Raw genomic sequence first — 24,944 nt, forward strand, 5'->3', positions numbered from 1 at the left:
AAAATTGATTCCAGGAAGAAAAAGAAATAATATATATTTATGTTCTCTTTCAAAGTATGAAATCCTCAGGAGTATGGAAAGAGAGCGTCATATAGTAAAGAGCCTTCTGGGCCTGAAATCAAGAAAACATGAGTTCAAAATTCTGGTCCCACCACATATCAGCTGTGTGACTAAAGGCCAATCAGCACCTCCCTGAGTTTCACATTACTTGTCTCTAAACAGGGGATGATAATACTGATAGCACCCATTTCACAGAATTTCTCCATAAATACCAATAATCATTATTAGTAGACGTCAATGAGATTGACTCTGAATAAATTTCAATTTCAGATGCATTTATTATATGCTTACTGTGTGTAATAAACTACTGGTATGAATTGAGAAAAGTCACAAATCTTCTCCACAAAATGGTCTCCACCAGCAGGTTATTCTGATTGTGCTGAAAAACATCATGGCCACCCACTGGTACAACAGAAGTTTCTGGAGGGAAAGGGCTAATCTTTATCTTTTTATGCCCTTTATCTAGCCTAGTGCCTTATACATCACAGGTGCATTATAAATGGTTTTTGAACTGGACTTTGGAAAAAGACAGTGCTGGACAAAGTGTTCGTTTAATATCTGTGAATGTTCCAGGAAAGTGATCTCACATAGATGTGCTATATTTCTCACATCTTCTAGTATGATTGGCACTAGGGGAACAGTGATGTATGTTCTGGCTGGTGTAATATGTAAACCTTAATTTGTTCTAGTCATTAGAAGCAAAACCTATTTCTTCTTTCAAATAAACAGAGAAGAATGTGAATTCATGGCCTCTGTAGGTCCATATATCTATTTAATGGCTAATGTGATTCACAGAATACTAAAAGAACTAGGGAAAGGCCATCAACATATTGGATAAATTCCCTATCTATATTTCACAGAAGGACAGGGCAATAATTGTATGGGATGAGTCTTGGGGTGAATAACTACAGTCTGTTTAGGGGCAGGAGGAAGTGGGGGAGGCACTATTCATGTCAACAAGGTAAGAGAGTGACTCATGTATCAGAGTATGGCCTGATACATTCATATTGTGAGTAAAAAATCCCAGAAATAGGACAATGTTCTTTTTCATTTTTGAAGTATATTCAAGTACAAATGGAAAAGAAATCCCTCGATTTGTTATGTAACCAGGAAACATGGTAAGCTTTGTACACGCAGTAATTGCTTTAAAATGTAGGCAATGAATCAATGGTTGAAGTTTAAGTAAGCTATAAAGCAATGAAAAAGTACGCATGTAAAATAGCACATACATGAAATACTATGCAAGTAACATAGAATTTAAGACCACACCTTTGTTATTGTTACTGAGGCTTTAACTTGGTTTCTACTGTGAAGTATCTCATTACATTCTTGATAATTCCATGCAATTAAGCAAATTTATTAAGCAAGAACATTTTCTTTACAGTATATTATCTACCATATAGCTAATCTTCATCTAAGTACAACTTTTGAGGTCCTAAGGTATGCGTGATCCAGGAGCATGATCAGTGGGTGAATTTGAAAAGCTTTGATTTGGTCACTTGAGTGGAATCTCTTTAATGTTGGTGTTGTGGAAATAATCTTAACATCTGGCTTAAATATAAACTGTTATATCAGGCTTACATTGAGCTAGCTAGCATTTATATAGCACTTCAAGGTTTCCAAAGTGTTTTATCCTTACAACATCCCTGAGAGGTAGGTACATGATTTGCTCGGTGTTATAATCCCTTTGGTGTGGTAATCAAATTGTACTGGATTACTCTTGTATTTGTAAAGTTTGCAGAGTGCCTATTTGGAAGCTATAAATCCATTCATTGCTCTGTTTCCTTATTTTGTTATATAGAGGGTGTTAACAGAACACAGAAGCTGCTTTCTATACACCATCTTCAGTTTTTGAAGTGGTAAGGTGCTTCTCAGATTTGGCTATCTATCTGCAGGCTTTTGATGAGGTTTTGGTATAATTCTGACCTTAGGAATCTCGGATAGGAATCTCTCTCCATGTGCATGTACACAATTTTTTGAGCTTCATCAAAGCAATTCTGGGTAGGTTCTTGAATGTTCTTAATGATGGCTTCTCTGGTAGGGCTGTCAATGTTAATCTGAAAAATTAAATGACATGTAGGTTCATGGAACATGCTCAAACATTGGTAAGTGAAAACTCTAAGCTTTTACAGTATGATTCTCCTATCTTTTCACTCAATCTTTTACTAGTGTCATTTCTTAGATACCAAGAAAAAATTACAAGAGACATTTTTTAGTTTCTGATTTTGATAAATATCCATGCCCACACTGGAAAAAAATATTCATGATGCTAAGGCAAAAATAAAAAGAAGTGGTTTGTTAACTTTGGTGTGAAAAATAGGGAAGCATTGAAATGAAGGATTCTTTGAAGGAAAGGGGAAATTAAAGATCCTATAGAAATGATTGTAATAGGCTCTTTTTTTTTCTGAATGCTGGCAAACATCCGCATTACAAGGAATATGCCCCAAATTGAGAAGAGAATGAGAAGTGGGGAAAAAAAGGACTAAGGAAGTGGCTTTAGTGAACCATGCATTTTCCAGATGAGGGTTTTAGGGTATTAGTCAACAAAGTTGGGTTCTGTTGAGGGGTACAATTTCCATATTCTATTCTCAACCCTTGACCCACCATCAAGAGGAACTTTTGTACCACATCCTGTCTTCATCACTTGGACTCCTGTGAATCCTTTTACATTTGCTGCCCTGTCCCATCCCCATCCTTGTCATTTCTTCTAGAATAGATGTGAATGGAGAGTAGTGACTTTAAGATTTTCCTCATGACTTGTTATTTTTAACTTCAGACGGGCAGTAGGTTTAAGTGTGGTAACTGGCAAAGCCACAGGACGATGTCGTTTTATAGCTTGAATAGTTGCAGATTATCTGGTCTGAGCCTTCCCTTTTTGCACATGAGAAAACTAAGACCCAGAAGTGGTCTTTCCAAGGCTAGTACCAAAGCTGGATTCCAGACCATGCACCTCAAGTCAGAATTTGCTGTTTTTTCTACCACATTTATCAATTTAGATAGTTCAATCCACTATCACTTTGGGTCTTTACCACTGTGTAGTGAGTGAGGCAGCATGAGACTTTAAAGGGCCATGGACCAAGAGTCAGAGGACCTAGGTTCTCATACCTCATCTGTGTGATCATCTTCCCTCTCTTAAAACTTTAATTTTCCCATCTATAAAATCTAGCTCCCAGTTAAAGTAGGTTATTAAAATTCTGGATAATTGAATTAAAGAGTTAAAATCCTCTATCTTAGGATTCATTCTCTCTATATTTTCCTTGACAATCTCTCATTCATTTCCATAGTTTTAATGATCACATCTATTTAGGTAATTCCCACATCTATATCTTTAGGTCTGACCTCAGTTCCAACCACTCTGTCATTCTTTCTTCCCGTCTCTGCCAGACTTCTGTAAAAAGTTGCCTATACCAATGACTCAGTTTACTTTATCAAGACTAATTCATTTCAAGCTCTAATAATTTGGTTCTCATCCTGACTAATCTACTGAAATGTCTCTATATATAGTCTAATAGCTAAATCCAATGAATTGTCTTCATTCACCTTGAAACCTTGCATTTCCCATCTTTGACTCACCCTTCCAAATGGAAACTCTTTCCTTTCTTGGATTTAGAGGTAACACGTTCAGTTGGTTTGCTTCTAATGTATCTAGTTGCTTCTTCAAAACTCTCTTTCCCAAATATGATACTCTTTTATTAGCCAGTTTGACCTCTTTTTTAACACTCTTGACTACTCTCTATTTCTGGATACTCCTCTCTGGGTTGTCATGACAGTACTGTCTTCTGGTTCTCCTCTTACTGGTCTGACCTTTCCTTCTCAGTCTCTTTTGTTGGATCATCCACATCATAGCCTCTAATTGTAGGAATAATGCAAGGCTCTGTCCTGGACCCTCTTCTCTCCTATTTTTACTCTTAAACTCTCTCTCTCTGTTTCTGCCACTATTTGTCTCTGTCTCAATTTATCTTTGTCTCTGTCTTTTTCTCTCTGTCTCTCCCTCTCTCCCTCCCTCCTTTTGCTCATGATGACTTGAACACCCATGAGCATCTCTATGCAGGTGACTCACAGATCTATATATCCAGTCCCAATCTCTTGGACATCAACCACTGCTTGTTGTACATTTCAAACTGGATATTTAAGAACAATTTAAACTAATCAGGTCCAAAATAAGATACATGATATTTCCCCCAAAGTCCACAATTCTTCTACTCTTCTGGGTTCATAACATTAATATCTTATTTTTCTCCCCTCTTTTCCTCCCATTCATATCTGATCAATTGCCAAATCTTACTTTTTCTGCCTATACATTCCATTTCTCATCTGTCTCCTTCTTTCTACTCGTCCAGGTACCATTTCAGTATCTACTCTCATTGCTTCTGGCTTGGTCTATTGTAGGAGCTTTCTAATTGGTATCCCTGCCTCAGCTGTTTCTCCGATCCATTCTCCATACACAGGCCAGAGGGATTTTTCTTAAGCATTTTTCTTGTCACTCCCTTACTTAATAACCTTTAGGCTCTTATCCAATTATTAATTTTAATATCCAACATCATCTCTAGAATAAAATGTAAACTCCTCCTCCATTTGGCTTTTCAAATCCCTCACAACTTGCCTCCAACCTAAATTTCCTGCCTCATTATACTTTATTCCCCTACCTATACTCTATAGTGTAGCCAAAATCACCCTCTCTGTTTCTCATACCTGGAATTCCATTTTCAGTCTCTTATTCTTGAGCCATCTTCTATGCTTACTCCATTCCTTGCTGCTTCCTGGACACTGACCAGCACTTCAGCTTCTGTCCTGAGGCCCTGGGCTTCTGCCTGGTGAGAATGTATAGCTTGCACAAGGCCTACCATGCTGCTCTCTAGACATCACCCATCCCTTCTCCCACATTTAAACTCAATGTTTCAAAAATTGCTTATAACCTTTCTCTTAAAGCTATGACTTTACTTTTTAATCTGTGACACTACCATCCACATTATTACCCATATTCAAAATCCTGACATTGTCATTGACCCATTCCTGAGTCTTACCTCTCATTTTCAATTATTTTTAAGTCCCATTAATTCTGTCTTCCACATCTTATGAATTATTCCCTTATTCTATTACCACTGCTACCATCTTTATGCAGGCTTTCACTGTCACTTACTTGTACTATTGTAATAGCCTATTAACAGGATTTCCTGACTCTACTTGCTCCCTATCCAATCCATCTTTTATACTTCTGCCAAATTACACATATTTCTTATGCATAAATCTGGTCACATCCCCCATCTTCACAAAGCTATGTTATGTTATTAATTTGTTCACATCTCTCTAACACACCTATCACATACTATTTTCCCTTGAATATTTTTGTGGTTGTCACATCCATCCACCAAAGTGTAAGTTCTATAAATACATGCCTGTATCTTATTTGCATTTTGTATTGCTAACTACATCTAGCAGGAAACTCTGAATATAGTACATAATTAATAAGTGTTTTTAGTATAAATTTAAAATATAATGTGTCAGCATAAATAGCCTTGTACTTCACAGTAAAATCATGACATTAATTACAGTTGATGTAATCATTTTGAGGGGTTTCAGTATTAGAATGATACAATGCTAGCTGACGTCTGTATATGTAGAGAGCTACATACTTTTGAAAAGTATTTCCACATTCACATCCTCATTTCACTCTCACAAAATTCCCATCAATGAGTTGTGAAACATTATTTATCTCTTCATTTTGCAGATGGTGAAATATACTTAGAGACCTGATGTCAAAGAATTAAGGAACTCCAGAAATGGAAGAGACCTCAGTGGCTCTCTACATGTCAATCTGAAAAAGAATCCTCTCTAAAATGTATCTAGGTTTTGTTTGAATATCTCCAAAAGACAACTTATTATCTACCCAGGTAACCCATTTCCAATTTCTGGATAGTTCTAACTGTCATGAAGTTCCCCCCTCCCCTCTTAAATCAAATGCATATAGCTAATTAATGATAGAGCAGCATCCAGGTCTCTTGATTTTCAGGTGCTTTTCCCCCCTTGCTATACTGTATCCAAAGGGTATCTTAGGAAATAAAATTAATCAAATAAATCTATTATTTGTCATAGCTTAAGTTCATTCCTATAGTATTTACAGGTTTATCTCGTTTCCTTAAAATGTAGGGGGAGAAGGTTCAATCACTTCAGAAGAGTCTCTATCTACCATCTTTCCTTTTTAGAGATGTAAATATATACTCTTATAATCATTTGAATAGTTATTATTACAAAGTAAGATATTTACCTCTCTAGGGGACTGAGGTTGAATGTAGGTCTTATAAAGCTTCTTGGCCTTAAAGATCCTGTTAAATCGTGATGCAGTTTTTTTGTATGTTTCACATGCCATCCAGAATTTCATATTCTCATCACTGTGTTCCATTTTTAAGTATGCTGTGTAGATTGCTGGACCATCTAAAAATAATTGATAATTTTTTTCATGGTCCAACATTAAGAAACACAACTGAAAAATATTGAGTAAGAATTGAATTAAAAGTCTGAATCAAAGTTCTGAAACTCAAGAAAAATGATAGATTTATAGTTTTGAAATACAAATTAATGTGGTTATTATTCATATAGGTCCTTTCATCTGAGACATCCCAAATATATTTTACATGTCTTGTAAACAAGCTTTAGGTCTTGGGTTAGGCCAGATCTTGGGGAGCCAGGAGTAGGAGCAAGAGTCAGAGTACAACAGCACAAGCAATGAATATTCAGAGCACTGAGTTTTTCTCTTTCCTAGTTTGCAGCCTTCCCTACTGCTCTCCACCTTTCCCTTTGTCCTAGGGTCCTTTTAGGTGCTTAAATGTGGTTCTTTGACTGAATCAAAGCTTTACAGAACAAATCCCTTTAATAAAAGATTTATTCTATAAAACTTGGACTCAGTCTGCATCTAAGGACCTAGAAGGTCACAAGTGGCCTTGAGGTTGCAGGTTCCCCACCTTTGGCCCATTACATTCATAATTGTCTGTTGAATTGAATTGAATAAGGTATAACATAAAGTGTAGGTTAGTGTTTAGGGTGTCCAGATCAGCTGCAAAACAAGCTATTAAGGACCCCAAGCACACAGTGACAAATCAGGTTTCAGGTGTTAATCTGGGCATAAATTAATAGATCAGGGATTTAATTTGGTCAAAGATAGAGAGACTATTATCTTTGGAACCAGAAAAAGCTGGTGAGCAAGAATCACTGGCTCCTTAATAATGAGGGTCAGGGGAAGCAGCATGTGGGGGCTCAAGCTGATGGCAGTAGAAAAGAGAAAACCCTCAGGATGTCCTGGAATCCTGAAGTGCAATGTAGCAGATCTGGCTCTGACTTCTGTATTCTTATAGCTCACTTTCAAAACTTCCAAGGTTGGAAACTTCACTCCTTTCACTGGACGCTATGAGTGAAGGAGTCAATGAGATCTCCTAGGTACGAATGAGGTAAAGAGACAGTAGTTGAATCTGACAGGTCGTTTTTGAATGCTTCCATAGTCAAACACATGGTTAGTTGACCAGAACCAGTTATGGAATATCCACACGTGCTCCACAGTCTGTGTCACCAAGGTTCTCTCTTCACTCATCATTACAACCTTGTTGGAAGCAACTCCCTAACACCTTCCTGGTGGTAGCTGAGATCTCAAGTCGTCTCCGCATTCACTCAACCCCCATTAAAAACAGAAAAATGAAGCATTCCTCCCATCTGTGCCCTTAAGGACCTTCCATAGATATTCGTAGAGAAAACAACATAAATACAGATAATTATTTACCACAAAACTTTGATCCCCTGTGAACTAGGTGTTATTATTAACCCACTTTTGGTGATAGGGAAATTGAGGTTAGAAAAGTTTAAGTGTCACACAGGGTCACACAGCTTGAAAGAGTCTGAGGCAAGATTTGAACACAGGTCTTCCTGAGTCCAACTCTACTGCCCAACCATCCTGCCTAGTAATTTTGTGAGAGATAGCACAGGGAATTGGGAAGCTTAGAAAAAGCCTTTGGTAGTATATGACATCTGAACTATGCTTTAAAGGAAATCAGGGATGCTATGATCCTACATTTTACTCAATCAGTTAGAACATTCAGATAACTGATCACCCTCTGAACTGTTATTTCTAACCTGATCAATTCTGGGTAAAATTTGAAAGTGGCGCTCATCCTAATAGTCTTCTGGGTAAAGACCAAGGAGAAGAATTTTTTATCATGTTAACTGTCCCCTCTTCATTACTAAGGATGAGCTCTGCTCTCAAGTCACTGAGGGCCACATCTAGCCACATTGGGGTTTACTCCTTTGGTTGCACTTGAAGAACCTATTTTTAGAGCCCCTTGCATCTTGCTCCTGAAAATTACTTTTGACCTGCCTTTTTCCTGGCTGATACCAAACCTTGTCACACTTTATGGGCTTCCAAGTTTTCTTTACTTGGACTAAATTTTATTTTCTATAATGATCTCTTTGACTTGGCCAGTTACTGGTGTGATGGGACTTTTCAAATACCTAATCCTTTCAATTCTTGTTACACTTTTTTCTTCTTTTCAGAACTTCTAATAAGATATTTTAAAAATAGTTTCCAGGCTTCTTTCTCTAATGAATCTACATTTTGTCATGGTTTCCCTTTCTGAAATTTGTGTGATAAATTTCTTTGGTTTCTTCTTTTCTTTGTTGTTCAGTCATTTCAGTTGTGTCCAATTCTTTGTGACCCCATTTGGGATTTTCTTGGAAAGATACTGTAGTAGTTTGCATTTTTTTTCCTCCAGTTCATTTTATAGATGAGGAAGCTGAGGCAAACAGGATTAAGTAATTTACCCAGGGTCACACAGCTACTAAGTATTTGAGGCTGGATTTGAACTCAGACTCCAGGCATGGTGCTCTACCCACTGTGTCACCTTGCTGCCCCATCTTCTTCTAGGATATTGAATTTGTCATGCTGTGATAGTTCTGGCCTACAGCATCTCACCTTCTAGACTGGTTTCTTGGCCAGTAAGGATTGAATTTATTTATCCTTTGTGGTTTATTGAATTACCAGTTCTAGGAACCTGCTCTTTATCCTACAGGCAGAATGTCATTAATTAGTTCCATGAAAACCTGGTTGTGTAATACAGTTATAGGTGGCCATCAAGCTAGAAGCTGACTAATAGAATCCGAGCAACTGGGGTGGAGGACTGAGATGGCAGGGTGGGGAGGGTAAAGCAAGAGACCAGACTAGGTGAGGAGTCTAAAGAGGCTACAGTAAGATTCTCAGGACTTAACATTGGGTGTGATTATAATGTTTTTAATGATATTGGGCAAGGTAGGTCTTTATTTAGAAACCTCAGCATCACAACAGAGCATTTTGGTAATCTATATTGCCTTAATTCCCCAAATAGAGTTCTGAATATCTCATTCCCCCTAATCAAAAAGCTTCCATGACTACCTTTTGCTTCAAGGCTAAAATATGAACTCCTTCACTTGGTATTTAAGGCTGTTTTTTTAAAAAATCTGATTCTACTATACTTTTCCAGATTTATTACTCATTGCCCTTCTGCATGTTCTCTATGTTCCTGCCAAACTGCTCTTTGGTGTGTTTTCCACACAAGGCATTCCATCCTATAGATCCATAATCATCCTTGACAACTATAATCCAGACCTAATTAAACAGTCAAGTTTCTTTTTGTATATTTATTCACAACATCTTCTAGTTTACTCTGCCTAGATGGGGACTATTCCTTTAGAGCTACCTCCATGTAATCTCAGTCAAGTCTGGTTCACCCAGCCAAAAATCTGTAATTTGCCAGAAGAGCTTAGTTCAGAAAAGCAATAGCAAAAACTCACTGATGGTGATACCTTAAATGAATAAATTTCCTAATTCAACTCAACAAAATTCTATTGGCAGTGACTATGTCCCCAAGGCATTATCCTACAGGCTTGAAATATAATTACAAATCAACCCCTGACCTTAATAAGCTTATGAAAACAAAATGGTTGCTTTTAGGGAGTTAATTTCCTAGATATTCTTAGCTATTTAAAATACTATATTATAAAAATGAAGAAAAACCCTCAAATGCATATATTGTTAGCTGAGGATGGGAATTATTTCACTTTTTTTCTTTATTTTCCCCAGCAGTATAGAGAACTACCATGGAAGAAATTGCCTCTGTCAATTCAGATGGCAACCTTTCGATAACATAATTTGGAGATTAGATTCGGTCGCTAAGAGGTTAATTAACTTACCAGGCATTGCATAGTCAATGAAAGTCAGAACTGGGGCTTCAACCTAGGTCTTTTTGACTCTAGCATCCACTATCTATTTTTAGGGGTTCTTATTATGGAACTCACTAACCTTTTGCAAAAAATTTTGATAATTGTATTTCAGTACAATTGGTTTCCTTTGTTATTCTGTGTATTTTTTAATGCATTATTTTTTGTCCTGAGATAGAGTATCCAGATTGCCAAAGGGGTCCATGACACAAAAAAGGTTAGGAATCCTTTGGAATATATAATATGATATGATATGATATGATATAATATATAATGTAATATATATTATAATGTAATGTAACATAAATGTAATGTAATATAACATAATAATATATATTATATTATAAAGGGAAGAAATTTATAGATATACAGATTATTTGTTGAATTCAGTTTAACTCTGCTTAATATAATTCTCATTCCTTGAGTGTTTTCTTGCATCATTGGGTTCCTCCTTTGCATATTTTATTCCTAGTCCAAGCCAGAACTCTCTTTCTCAGCTCTTTGTGGTTACAGAGCAAGCAAGGTACTTTCTGAACATTTTTGGTTTTACCTTTGAATGAAGACCACAGTGAATCATAGGCAGGCACTGATATCCTTAATATTTATAATTCTTTCATTTCTTACTCATAGCAAATTGTTTGAATTCTCTTTTCTGGGAATACTGAACCATATCCTTTCCCCTAGAACTGATCCTTATTTTGAAAGGAGAGTCATGATGTAATAGAGAGAGCCTGCTCTATCAGTTTCTTAGTTGTGTTATTTTCCATATGTTGCTCAGTCCTCTGAATTTAACTTTTCTCATTGGTGAAATGGACATAGCCCATATTTATACACTACAGAGCTTTAACAGGCAGTTAAGGAGCAGAGTGAATAGGGTGCTGATCCTAGAATTAGGAAGCTGAGTTCAAATCTGGTCTCAAACCCTAGCTGTGTGACCCATAGCCAGTCATTTAACCCTGTTTGCCTCAGTTTCCTTATCTGTAAAATGAGCTGGAGAGAAAAATGGGAAACCACTTCAGTGTCTTTGCCAAGAAAACCCCAAATGGGTCATGAAGAATTGAACATGTTTGAAAAATGACTGAACAGCTGCAATACCAGATTTTTAAGGTTTGCAAACTGCATTATCTATGTTGTCTCATTTGATCTTCACAATCATCCTGTGTTGTACAAACTATTATTATGCCCATTTTACAAACGAGATAACTGAGGCTGAGGAAAGTTAAGTGATCTTCCACAGGTCACACAGACAATCAACACTTGAGGCAGAATTTCCCTTCCTTCCTCATTCCCGATTGAGTGTATCCTTCACTCCCCTATTCTGCCTTTCCTTCCTCACAGGGATATTGTAAGGTTAAAATGAAACCATATAAAGTGAAGTGATTAGTAAATTTTATTGTCCTGGGTTATCATGGCCAAAGAGTCCATCACGCCTAATGGCCAGTCTATTCCGGATGATAATCTCTTTTCTTCTCTAGATTGAACAGCAGAAAGCTGGAATAAAGGCTGGCTTTGGGACCAAGCTCCTGGTCTTTGTAGCATGGTGTTCCACTAGCTTATTCTTGGAGAGCTCATGCACATGAAGCAGGGATTGCCTCCAGATGGCAACAGCTCATTGGAGTAAGACTGAAGCATTATACATTTAAGGTTTGGCTTCAAGAATTCTCTCTCTGATAATCTAACATATTCTTCACCATTCTTCTTTCTTTCTTACTATCCATAACAACTTTCATCTTCGTTAAAGCCATGAGGATTTCTTGTTTTTTGATCCCTGGTTTTGTCTCAGCAGCTTCCTTTACTCTGCATCCTCTTCCCTGACCTCAGGAACTGTGAACATATGTGGTCAAAATGTCATCTTTGTTTCTCATTTCCTGCTTTGATTTTGTTTTTATCTCTTTCACTACTGTCTTCCCCTTCCAATGCTAGCATGTGCAGAGAGAACATTTATGAGATATTAGATTGCTATCTGAGCCAGATAAAATTATAGACATATATTTAGGATGGGGATGGGGAGTTTCTTCATAAAGCCAGGGCTAAATTACAAAAGTGATCATTTTTTTTCAAAGATACTTGTAAATTGCTAGAATCCTTTTTGTGTGTGTCTCATTCTAAATTTAGAAAGGGATGGTAATGCCTTGCAGTAAGTGGTACTATATATGCATCTTCTTCCAGGGAATTGTGCACATATACTCATGTGAATACTAAGTATTCTTGATGACTAATGTTAATTAACACCAGAGGAAATAGTAATGGTTGACATGGAAAACTGTTTTGGGGTTTTTGCACATTTTTTTCTTTTTTCTTTTTCTTTTTTAACACTTGGAGAGTGTCATCTGAAAACTATGGGAAAAGAGAACTAAATTAATCACCAACCTTCCCCTGTGAAAAATATATATGTGTGCATATATATATTTATATATATATATATATATACAGAAAGAGAGAGAGAGAGAGAGAGAGAGAGAGAGAGAGAGAGAGAGAGAGAGAGAGATAGAGAGAGAGAGAGAGAGAGAGAGAGGGAGAGGGAGGGAGGGAGAGAGAGAGAGAATGAACAGATGTATAAAATATATGTCTACTTTAACAGGTGGAGGTTGGTGACTAATTTATATTGTATTACATATTATGATGTAATATATACACATATATTCTTACTGTAAAATATGGAGATGATAGGTAACTCTATCATAGCATAACTATAAAGTACTTACATTTTGTTGTCATCAGTTTTTCAAAAGACTCGGCCCACTGGAACACTTCTTCCAGAGTGAGGCTTTGGAAAGAAACAAAGCAATTGAATGCCCTGGCTGATTTTGTAAGACTTTCTGAATAAAACCACAATGATTAAGCCTTGGAAATGTGTATTAAATGAAACAACATAGGACTATGAGTATCCTTTGGAAAGGGGCTCTCTTCGATGACTCCTTTTCCATTTTAGATAATTTGGTGCTCTCTATATCATGAATTTATAGTTTAATAAAATCTAAGGCCAAGTAAATTGAATTGTTACATCCTGCTATATTATAGGAATATGATAAAATGTATAGGAATATTAATATAGCTAGCTAGAATTTATGTAGCCCTTTAAGGTTTATAAGACTGTTTATCTAAGCTATCCCATATGACCCTCAAAACAACCCTGAAAGATGGATGAGGAGGGGAGGAATGAGAAAGGAATAAGTATTTATATAGTGCCTGTTATGTCCAGGTATTGTACCTAGCACTTTATATATATCATCTCATTTTATCCTCATAACAAACCTGGAAGGTAGATATTGTTAATATTCCCATTTTGTAGTTGGAAATACTGAGGCAGACATAAGTTAAGTGACTTGCTCAGCGTCACGCAGCTACTAAGTGGTGTGTGTGTGTGTGTGTGTGTGTGTGTGTGTGTGTGTGTGTGTGTGTGTATGTGTGTGTGTGAGTTTGAAATTATATTTGAACTCAGGTCTTCCTGACTCCAGGTCCAGTGTTCTATCTACTGCATCACCTCTCTGTTATCATTATGACACTTTCACAGATAAGGAAACTGAGGCTGTGAGAGATTCAGTGACTTTTTTTTATTTAGGTTTATAGTGCTAGAAAGAATCAGAGGTAAGAGCAGAACTCAGCTTTTCCTTACTCCAGGCCCCTTGCTATATCCACTTACTCTACCCCCAGCTGCCTCAGTTATGATAGTAAATATTCACATTTCCATAATGCTTTAAGACTATAAAGAGTTTTACATCACTATTCCACTTGATCCTCAGGCAAACTTTGTAAAATATATTTTGTAATCATTGTTATTCCACTTTCATGGTTGTTGAAATGGAGTGATTTGCCCAATGTCACAGAATGAGAAAGTGGCAAAGAGCCCTGTCTTCTACTGCTTTGTAATCTTGGATTAATTGCAATCCCCATCCAAATGACAAATGCATTAATTTCATGCTACTTCATTAAAACAACAGTAATAACAATAGATCATCTATATCTATTGTTATTAATGATAATCTTTTTCTATCAATAATAATAACAGTAACAGCTAGCATTCATATAGTATTTTAAGGCTTGCAAAGCACTTTACAAACATCTCATTTTATCCTTACAACCATACGGGGAGGTAGGTGGTATTATTATCCCTATTTTACAAATGAGGAAAGTGAGGAAGAGAGAAACTAAGTGACTTGCCCAATGTCGCACAGTTAGTAAGTCTTATATTCAATACTCTCATCTCTACCACTTAGCTCTTTCTCATTATAATGCATCCTGCCATGATTTCCTATCCAAAATAATTTTGTAGCTTCATTGTCGACAGAACATGCCCTGAGTTGCTTTTCCATTTGTTTTTATGAGCAATATTCACTTGTAAGACAATTGGTTGGAGTTGGCATCAGAGTTCCTGCTAACTATTTTTTGCTATTAGATGACCATGTTCCATGTTGGAAGGGACTTCCCAGATCAAGTAGTCCATTCAATCAATCAAAGCCCAAACCCAACTTTTAACCTTTTGCTCTCTCTAAGGAAGCAGAGGCATTGATGGGAAATTGTTTCCTATAACTTCCTCTTTCCTCTCACTTCTGTAAATTGTAAAAATAGTAAACATGTAATTACTAAACAGTAATTGTTTCTCTTTTTTTCAGGGACCCTAAAAGCCTTCCTCTCCCAGTTTTATTTTTTGATTAAAGGGGCCACCCCTTGAGTAACTACTTAAAGAAGCCTATTTATTGGGTTTATTTCACTCAAAGTGAGAATGTGATAAGACCTTAGCCTGATAGGGTCAAGGTCTCACATTGCAACCTGGGCCATCTCCAGTCATCCTAATGAATATCAAGCCATTGGACCCAGATGGCTTAGGAGAAAAAAGTGAGGTTGGTGACCTTGTATAGCCCTCCCTCACTCAAATCAAAGTCAACTGCAAGTCATGTCATCATCTTTATGTCATGGTCCTCTTTGAGAACAAAGGACAAACACAACCCAACAACAACAAAACTAGTAAACATTAAAATAAGTTCACCTTTAGTTTGGCCAATAGACTTGATGAACATTAAAGATAGAAGGGACATTGGAGGTCATCTAGTCTGACCCTTCCTCAAAGGAGGCAGGTAGTATAGTGGAGAGAACACAGAACTCAGAATCAGGAGAACCGGATTAGATTCCTAGCCCTGACATTTCATAGAGTTGCTTGATTAACAAGATGTCCTCCCTGCCTCCTGAAATATATCTCTTCCCTATTTAATGATAAGTGGTGCAGTATAGAGCATATTGGATATAGAGTTAAGAAGACTTGAGTTTGAATCCTACCTTAGGCATTAACATTATCTTTGTGATCCTGGGAAAGTCACTTAACCTCTGTATGCCTCAGTTTTCTCAATCCCATAACGCAGATAACAATAGTATCTAGGGTTGTTGTGAGGATTAAATGAGATATTTGTAAGATGGTTGCAAACCATTTGTAAACAATTATTACTACTGAAGTCATCAAATGGGAGATAGTCATTCATTCAACAATTCTATAATGGAGATAAAGGAAACTAGAAATACCCAGAAGCAAAGGTTATCTTTTAGAGTGTGCTTGAAACGAAATCAAGGTGTAAATGACCACCATCAGATCCTTTCCATTTTGATTGGGGAGGGGGTGAAGGTTGTGACAAAGCAATAGGGCACTGGGTACCTGAAGGAATTTGGGCAGTGCCATCTAGTGGAGAAGGCTCATAGAATGTGTAGACTAGGAACACTGAAGGCAAATTCTTTATAATTCTTCTTAGGCCCAAGCTTGCATTGCTTTAATTGAGTAAGGAAAAATAGAATCTCTGTAGAGATACTCTACATTGCATGAAACTTTGCTAGAACATTGGTTAAGGATATGAAATCTCAGAAAGGGAGATGTGATCTTAAAATATTGGTAAAAAAATGTACTTTTTATTCATTGTAAATCTTTAAAGAGTGTTGCTTAATAATAATAATAGCTAACAATTATGCTCTTTATAAATACCTAGAAACATCTTTAGGGAATTTGCATCATGGAATGTATTAGTAATATATGTTATTAGCATATTCATTTATAGAAATGAATGTTTATGAAATAGAAAAAGTAATATGTAAACTATTCTCATAAATATTTTCCCCTTCAATTTTCTTTCCACTGAATACTCTAAGGGAAATGAGTTCTCAGCCAGCCAAGCAAGAAAAATAAACAATCAAAGAAGCCATTAGAATTCCTTTTTGAGACTTTGACAACTTTGCTGTGATGACGTTGGTCCGGATACCCTGGAGGAGTTGGCAGGTTTCTTATGTGCTCTCCAGGGTATGTATGTATGTATCTAGACAATTTCTTTGAAATAGGGCTATGAAGGTGATATGAATAGGAAGGAAGGAATAGGAAGATCATGAAGGTCTAGTTGTAGCTCTGCCACCAATGACCCATGTGACCTTGAACAAGTTATTCGATTTTTCTGGGCTTTATTTCCTTCATCTGTAAAATGGGGAAGTTGGGTCAAATGATCCTCAAGGTCTTGGACTGTTCTAAAATCTCATGTACCCATGCAGAGCTATCCACACTTTTGAACTTTTTGAGTTGCCTGGAGGTATTGAGAGATTTGAATATCTTGCCTAGGGTCAAACAGACCCTAGCATGACTTGAACCATTAGACTTTGACCCTAATAATGATTATAATGCATTGATATACTTGATTATTTATGTTATTTATATAATTGTATATCATTTGTAACGCTTGTATGTTATTATAGCTGTATAACTGACAATTGATCTATTTTCAGATCTGTCGTCTTCAACCTGGTTTTTGAAATTAGACATAGACATGAGGAAAATAAATTTCTAGACAGGAACAGGATGTCCAGTGGATCACCCCTATCTTAGTTAATTTAGTATGTAAGAGTACCAGGAAGAGCCACCAGTAATGGCTGATATTTGATACCTAGAAGGAAAATTTGTCAAAGGGTGAACATTAAGGTATGATATGGAGATAAAAAAAAATAATCTGGAGTCCTGAAAAGGTCAAATGTCTCTCTAAAAATTCAGATGGACCTTGCCAGGTTCAGATTATCTGTTTGCATCATTACCGAGGCTTAACAGAGTACTGCTGTTTAGATTGGTTTCAAAAACATTTCCATGAAATGGTGTCTGACTCATTCTTCTTCTCATATTAGGACCTGAAGTACAGTAACCCAAAAATAACTCTCCCCCTCTATTGGAGACAGGAAAGTGCAAGGACATTGTGGATTTCACACTTAACCTGATCAGTCCATACCTTGTACCATCACTTGGACCAGTTTTAAATCTATCCTGTTAATTTAGGTCAAGTCACTCCCCTTGAGTGCTCTGATAAGAGAAACTCTTATGCCTACAAGACATGTCAGCTTCTGCAGAGAAAGACTACGTTTCATGTCAAGATTAACCCTAATCAAAGTGGTAGAGTTTGTTCAGAGTTTTCCACCAGTCGTGTGTTCTGTGGTTTTATGCTGCTTAGAGAAGGCCCTATAACTGTCCCCATAGGGACCAACTGTCATTCATTCATAGTGAACAACTGTCACAGAGTGATCATAGCCCTCAGCTGATTTTCTTAGGAAGTACTCCAAAAACTGTACTTTGGTTTCAACACTCCCCCTGGTCACATCCTCCAGTACAAATGTGCCTTATAATAGTAACAGCATTTTAACTAATCAATCAATAAATATTTATTAAGACCTTACTATGTGTGAGGCACCCTACTATGTGTGAGGCACTCTGCTAAGGGCTGGAGATAAAAAAAAGGCAAAAGACAATTTCTGCCCTCTAGAAGCTTACAATCCAATTTATATATCATTTTAAGATTTACAAAGTACTTTACATGTATTATAATATTTGATCCTCATAAAAACCCTGGGAGTTAGGTGCTATAATTATCGCCATTTATTTATTTTTTTGATTAGCGACTGCTAGGCAGTATGGTGAATAGATTGCTAGTTGTGGAGTCTGAAAGACCAGAGTTCAAATACGGCTTCAGACGTTTGCTAGCTATGTGACTTTGGGCAAATTACTTAATTGATGTCTTGGTTTCCTAAATTGTAAAACAGGGAAAATAACACTGTCTATGTCCTAGATAATCTTGTAAGGGGCTTAGCACAGTGCCTGACACAGTGGGCACTTAATAAATGCTTTTTACCTTCCTTTCCATTCTACCAATTCAATATCCACCTTATTGTACTATCATCTATTCCTAATCTTAATGTATTAACCATATTCATGAAACAAGACATTTTTTAAAATGCTTTTTCTGAAATCTAGGTAAAATATATCTACAGCATTACTTTGATTTACTATCTTACTAACCCTGTGTGAAAAAAAAAACAAAACAAAACAGAAGCATTGTGATTACACAAACGGCCATCATAAATAATAACTAATAAAAATAAGTTTGTTTTTTTAAAATGCTTGAAGGCTTGCAAAGTGCTTTATAAATACTATCTCATTATTTTTCCTCACAACAACTCTAGGAGGTAGATGTTACTATTTTCTCCATTTTACAGTTGGAGAAATTGAGATTGAGAGGTTAAGTTACTTGCCCAGAGTCACATTTCTAACTAAGGATTAGAGGCAGGATTTAAACTTAGTTCATCCTGACTCCAAATCCAATTAAACTGTCTTCTGGCCGTCTACTTTGGTATCCATTAAAAGTCACTAAATGTACTTTGTACTCTCAGTCACCATGAGGAAGCATGAACCTGAGTGATAATAGGGCATTTATAAGTATAGAGGAGCACAAAAAGCAGAAAGTTGTTTCTAGATTCTAGACATCCTTACTAGAAACAATAAGCATTGGCATTTACATAATGCTTCATGTTTATATTGTCTCATTTGATCTTTGCAACAGCTCTGTGAAGTAGATATGATGATGGGCACTGGCACCATTTTATGGATGAGGAAACTGAGGCTGACAGTTTAAATACCTCATCTGTGGTCATACACCTGGCAAGTGTGTGTGTGTTTATCCTTTGTTGCCGAAGAAGACCATGCCATCAGAGAAATAATGACATGACTTGCACTTGACTTTATTTTTGAGTGAGAGAGGGCTGTGCAGGTCACCAGCCTCACTTCTTCTCCAGAGCCATCTGAATTCAGTGACTTGATATTCATCAGGATGACTAGAGATGACCAAGGATGAGGCAATTGGGGTTAAGTGAGTTGCCCAAGGTCACACAGCTAGTGAGTGTCAAGTGTCTGAGGTGAGATTTGAACTCAGGTCCTCCTGACTGTTGCACTGGTGCTCTATCCACTGCACCACCTAGCTACCCCACCTGGAAAGTATCAGTTGGTAGGATTAAAGCCCAGGTTTCTCTCTCTGCACTCTGAGTTCAGTTTTCTTTCCATTATACTTTTAGACCACATGGCCTCAGGAATTCACTTGGGACAGAGACTCAGGGGAATATCAGCAACCTCTAAGTTCTTTTCCTTTGCTAGTAAATGTCTGAAAAATGAATGATGACCTTTAAGGCTAGCTAATCTAATATATCTATCTATGTTAATGGTTGAACAATAGTTTAAGTTTCTTAAAAATAGCTTATCTTTTCCAGGCAAAGGCTCCTAGAGACACAGCATTTAAGTCAAAACATTGACCCTAACAGTGAGATTCAAAAAAATCTTAAGGCTAGCTTGGAAGGGGGAACATTTAGGGGCTTTCAGTGTCCCTCATATCACACAAGTAGAGAGATACTTTCTTTTCTTTTTTGTTATTATTGCTTAATTTTAAGAAATATAAACACGTATAAAATAAGAAAAGAAAAAAACAGATACTTTTTCTCTGTGTAAGACCAACTTAGAATTAGAATAGAGGAACTTGGGATAACAAAGTTTACCAACTATAGAATTTAGACAAAAGACTACCATTGACTGATTGAAATTTAAAAAAATAAGGTTTGTGAATGTTAAGGAACAATTTATACTCTTACAGTGCTCCTTCCTTTCTCTCTCACCAAATTTTTTAAAAATAAAAGTAAGTAATGATGAAAACACTGTTTTGTCATTTGAGGACATTATGTGATAAAGCTGAATCTTAGCAGATAGACACCATGTTACCAGAATCTCCCAAAGTGTTCTTTTAATAGGACTTGTAATTAATTTCTTTTTTATTTCTTCTTTTGGTTGAACAGCTTGTTTATAATTAAAATAATGCCTGCATAAATAAATGTATATCAACCATTGTAAATCTGTTTTTATAATGATCATAGAATTTGTTCCACTTACTCTGAAGAGATTCCATTGGATGTCTTTCTTCCTCTCTTACAGAGCCAGCAAACTCTTGTGCTCATTTTTCTAAAGAAATAAAAGAATAATTTAACACAAAGCAGGAATTTTTGAATGATTAAGTATTTTGAGTTATTTTTGAAAATCCAGAAATTATAAATACTTAAAAAAGGTCATATCTTGAAGTAGTAGAGTGCAATTGAAGGACAAGATAGAGTTATAAGAACTGACCTCTAACAAATATTTCTAGAACTACAGAATTTAGGAATTGAAAGGGACCATAGAGGACACAGATTCGAATCTGCCCCATGAGAAGGAAGTGATCTGCTATAAAATCACTTTCAGGTTAGTGGAACATCATCTGACTCCTTTTTGAATATTTCCATTGATAGAGAGGTCACTAATTCACAAGACAGCCAATTCTATTTTTGTACAGCCTTTCGTTTTCATATTAAAATCCTCCTTTCCCCTTTTCCACCTCTTTCTATGAGTCCCAGACCTAAACTCCGGATCTGTATAAAATATCATATCTATCATTCATAAGATGGCCCTTCAGATATTTGAATATAGTTACTATGTCACGCATCCTCTTCTTTAGGCTAAACAACCCCTGTTCCTTCATTCATTCTGCCCATGACATGGTTTTCAGACCCTTTACTATGCTGATCAATCTCTTCTAGACAAGCTTCACTTTGTCTTAAATGTTGCTTAACATAAGACCAAATGTAGTACAAAATAAAGCAGAACTTTTACCCATATTGAACTACAAATTATATTTAGAATTGGGGGCAGCTAGGTGGTATAGTGCATAGAGCACCAGTGCAGGAGTCAGGAGGACCTGAGTTCAAATCTCACCTTAGACACTTGACACTTACTAGCTGTGTGACCTTGGGCAAGTCACTTAACCCCACTTGTCTCATCCTGGGTCATCTCCAGTCATCCTGATGAATATCGGGTCACTGGATTCAGGTGACTCTGGAGGAGAAGTGAGGCTGGTGACCTGCATAGCCCTCCCTCACTCCAAACAAAGTCAAGTGCAAGTCATGTCATTATTTCTCTGATGGCATGGTCTTCTTTGGCAGCAAAGGATGAACACACACATATTTAGAATTAATCCAATAAAAATGGAAACTTCTTTTTTAGGGAATGCAAAGGTATTTTAATGGGAATTTGTAATAAAATCTTAATTTTAATAAAGACGACATACCTATGGTTGAACTATATTTCTAGTGTTTCAAGACTGTCATTTAGTTCACAAAGAAAAAAAAAGATGATTTTATTCCCAGAAATATATTTTTAATTCTTATAATTCCACATTAGTCTTTTTCAGATTTTTGATTTTGTTTTCAATCAGATTCTCAGTGACATTGTCATGAATTCTGTGCATACATGTGTGTGTATGTATCTATTAAGAATAGCCAATGAAGTGCATTCTTGGGTTGGGAAACAACTGGCAGATGTGACTGTTGAGTGGCAAGGTCAAGGAAAACAGGACATAATGGAAAACAAGAATGGAGAAGCAAAATTGGAAAGTTTTTCCAAAAACATTAAGAGAACAGAATTAAACTATAGGGAGCTTGATTTTGATTCCTGGGAAAATTCTAGAATGGATTGTTAAAGAGATGTTTACTGAACTGTCTGGACCAAGAAAGGGACACATATGTTACAAAGAGCCAGGGTCACCTAATCAAGAAGAGGTCATCTCAAGCTAACCTCATTTCCCCTTTCTTTCCCCCACAGGATTACTAAGCTAATAGATGAGAGGAATGCTGTGGATACAGCTTATATGAATTGGAGCAAAGTATTTTTTTAATAAAGTGTCACATACTATTCTTGTAGATAAGACACAGAGATATGTGAGATGACAGCATAACCATAGGGATTCATGATTAGTTTGATGGCTGGATTCAAAGAGTTATCATTAATGGTTCAGTGTCAGTGGTGGCAGAAGTAATACCCCAGGGATTTGTGATGAAATGTATAGTTTGACATTTTTGATAATTCTTTAAAGGTAAAGGCAAATTTGGAGATGAAGTAAGACTGAGTAGGCTAACTATGAGTAGTTGACAGTTAAGATCCAGGGGATCTTGACAGGTTAGCACTAGGTTGTATATGATGAAATTCAACAGAAATAAATGTAAAAGCTTGTAGTGGAGTACAAAAAATCAATTTCATATAAGATGATGAAAGCATGGATACATGTCCATTGTTCTTTAAAAGATCTCGAGGTGACAGCACACTGAAAGCTCAATATGAGTTAACAGTGTGATATTGCAGGAAAAAAAACCAAACAACAAAGAACCAAATGCTAGCTTGTGTTGCGTTTAAGAGGGCATAGCTTCCAGGAAAAGGGAAGTAACCTAATCTGGAGTATCATGTTCCCTTCTCTGTGCCATATGTCAAGGATGTTGATAAATTGTAGAGTGTTCAGAGGAGGGAAGTAAGGATGATGAGTCCATTGAAGGAACTGAGCATATTTAATTTGAAGAATAGAAGAGATGATTGTAATCGAGATTTTGAAGGAATGACATGGAGGAGGAATTCATCTTATTCTCTCTAGTCTTAGAGGACCAAAGGAAGACCACCCACTGGAAGCTGTAAAGAAGCAAATTCAGATTTGATTTCAGGAAAAGAAGAATAACTTCCTGACATTTAGAGCTATCCCCAAGTGGAAGAGGCTGTCTAAAATGGTGATTGGAGGTCTTCAAGCAGAGGGCAGAAGGTCATGTGCTGGTTATGTTGTATGTACAACCTGGACAAATACTTCCAAACTCTCAAATTCTATGATTCTAGAAAATGCTAGGGATATGGAGGCATCAGACAGAGTCTTTGTTCTCAAGGAGCTATTAGGGGAGGAGGAAGCTATCTAATAAAATAAATAATGCAAAATGCATGCAAATGCTAAATGGAAGGTATAGATAAGTGTTAAAAGAATGGAGATTGAGTTATCACCATAAACTGAACTGATCCCTGAAGACTTCATGGAGGAAGGGAGACAATTTTTTTCTGTTTCTCCACTGGTTCAGTTCTTCTAATTTTATGGTAGATAAGGGTCCTTTAAGGAAGTCAGATTGATGGATGAGACTTGTCATTGACTAATATTTGGCTAGTCAGTTACTGAGGCCCCTACCTTTAGAAAATGATTAATTCCAAAGCACTTCCAGTACCCCCAATCCTGCAAAGAGAGAGAGAGAAAGAGATTCTTTAAAGGGAATTTATTTTCATAAAAAATAATAAGATATATCATCCTCTGCAAGAAATGAGAAAATAACTCATATGGAAAGATGAAAAAGAGCCACCTGGCAAATGTAGTAAGATCAAGTTTTCATAAACATGCCATTGTGTTGAGAGCTTGTTTGACATACCATCATTTAGAGCAAATTGTCAGCAAGCTGTATACAGCTATGATACAGGTGGGTTAGTTTTAATGACTAATCTTGGTCCTGAAAGGGAGAGCAAAATGATTGAACATACCTCCCTCTTCAGAAGAAAAGGGGGGGGGGTCTACAGGTATAGAATATTACATATTCTGTCAGATATGGTGATTTTGTCAGATTGACCACATAAGGACCAATGGTTCAAAGATTCCATTTCAGAATCATAAGCTTTACACTAGTCAGAATTTAGGAATCTTTTTGAAAATAAGTAAATAAATTAAAAAATTTCACAAACAATTTTTGACTTTCTAGTATGTTTAAGTTACTGTATTAGATACTGAGAAGGTATTAGATTAATAAAAGAAAATTTATGCTCTTACGGAACTTAGAATGTGGTTGAGCAAATACAGCATTTAAATAAATAATTATAATACATGGTTAAAAAAGAAATATGCATATTGCAAGTCTATTCTATCCAAAACTGTTCATCAATTCCACATAAACACAGTATTAAGTGAAACAGGATTGCAAGAGTAAGGATTTAGTTTACTACACATGCACATTCAGTGAACATATGATGGTGGTAAGCTGATGCTGCAAGGAGCTAACTCTGTGTGACTCGAATAGGAACTTGCATCATCTCTGATCCTCTGATTTGTCTCTTGTGTGATCTGCTAAATAGGTTACCATGGAGATTTGCAACGTTTATTCACTTGGCTGCTTGGAAAAATAGACAACCTTAGGAATACAGCTGTCAGAGTGAATAAAGTTGAAGGTGGAGTCACGTGTAGGACTTTACCCCTCAGCAGTGCCTTGCAAAACAATGCAAGTATATAAAAGCCAGTAGAGGGCTCTTGGTCATTGCAAATTGTATCATTCCTGCAGCCCAGCTACTTCCTTGGGCTAAGGGTTCTTTAGAAATTCTACTTTAAGAAAGAATGTTTGACTTCTCTGGTTCAAGTTCTTCAAGAACTTCTCTGGTTCAAGTAGAAACTGTGAGAAACCCACCCTCTTTTCTTTTATGCTATGGATGTTGATCAGACTGTCAATCAGTACTCATT

At 36.6% G+C, this 24,944-nt stretch overlaps 1 protein-coding gene across 1 annotated transcript; it reads right to left on the reverse strand.

Annotated features, from left to right (window-relative positions):
- Positions 1 to 354: 354 nt before the first annotated feature.
- Positions 355 to 23,682, reverse strand: RGS13 (regulator of G protein signaling 13). Its single transcript, XM_072638605.1, has 5 exons — positions 23,637 to 23,682; positions 20,507 to 20,575; positions 12,999 to 13,060; positions 6,326 to 6,492; positions 355 to 2,117 (listed from the first exon to the last, which is right to left on the reverse strand). Exons 2-5 carry the CDS (start codon positions 20,569 to 20,571, stop codon positions 1,932 to 1,934), a joined length of 480 nt encoding a protein of 159 aa, XP_072494706.1. The 5' UTR covers positions 20,572 to 20,575; positions 23,637 to 23,682; the 3' UTR covers positions 355 to 1,931.
- Between the last annotated feature and the right edge of the window lie 1,262 nt (positions 23,683 to 24,944).

Source organism: Notamacropus eugenii, chromosome 2, assembly GCF_028372415.1.
Source record: "Notamacropus eugenii isolate mMacEug1 chromosome 2, mMacEug1.pri_v2, whole genome shotgun sequence".
NCBI lineage: Eukaryota > Metazoa > Chordata > Mammalia > Diprotodontia > Macropodidae > Notamacropus > Notamacropus eugenii.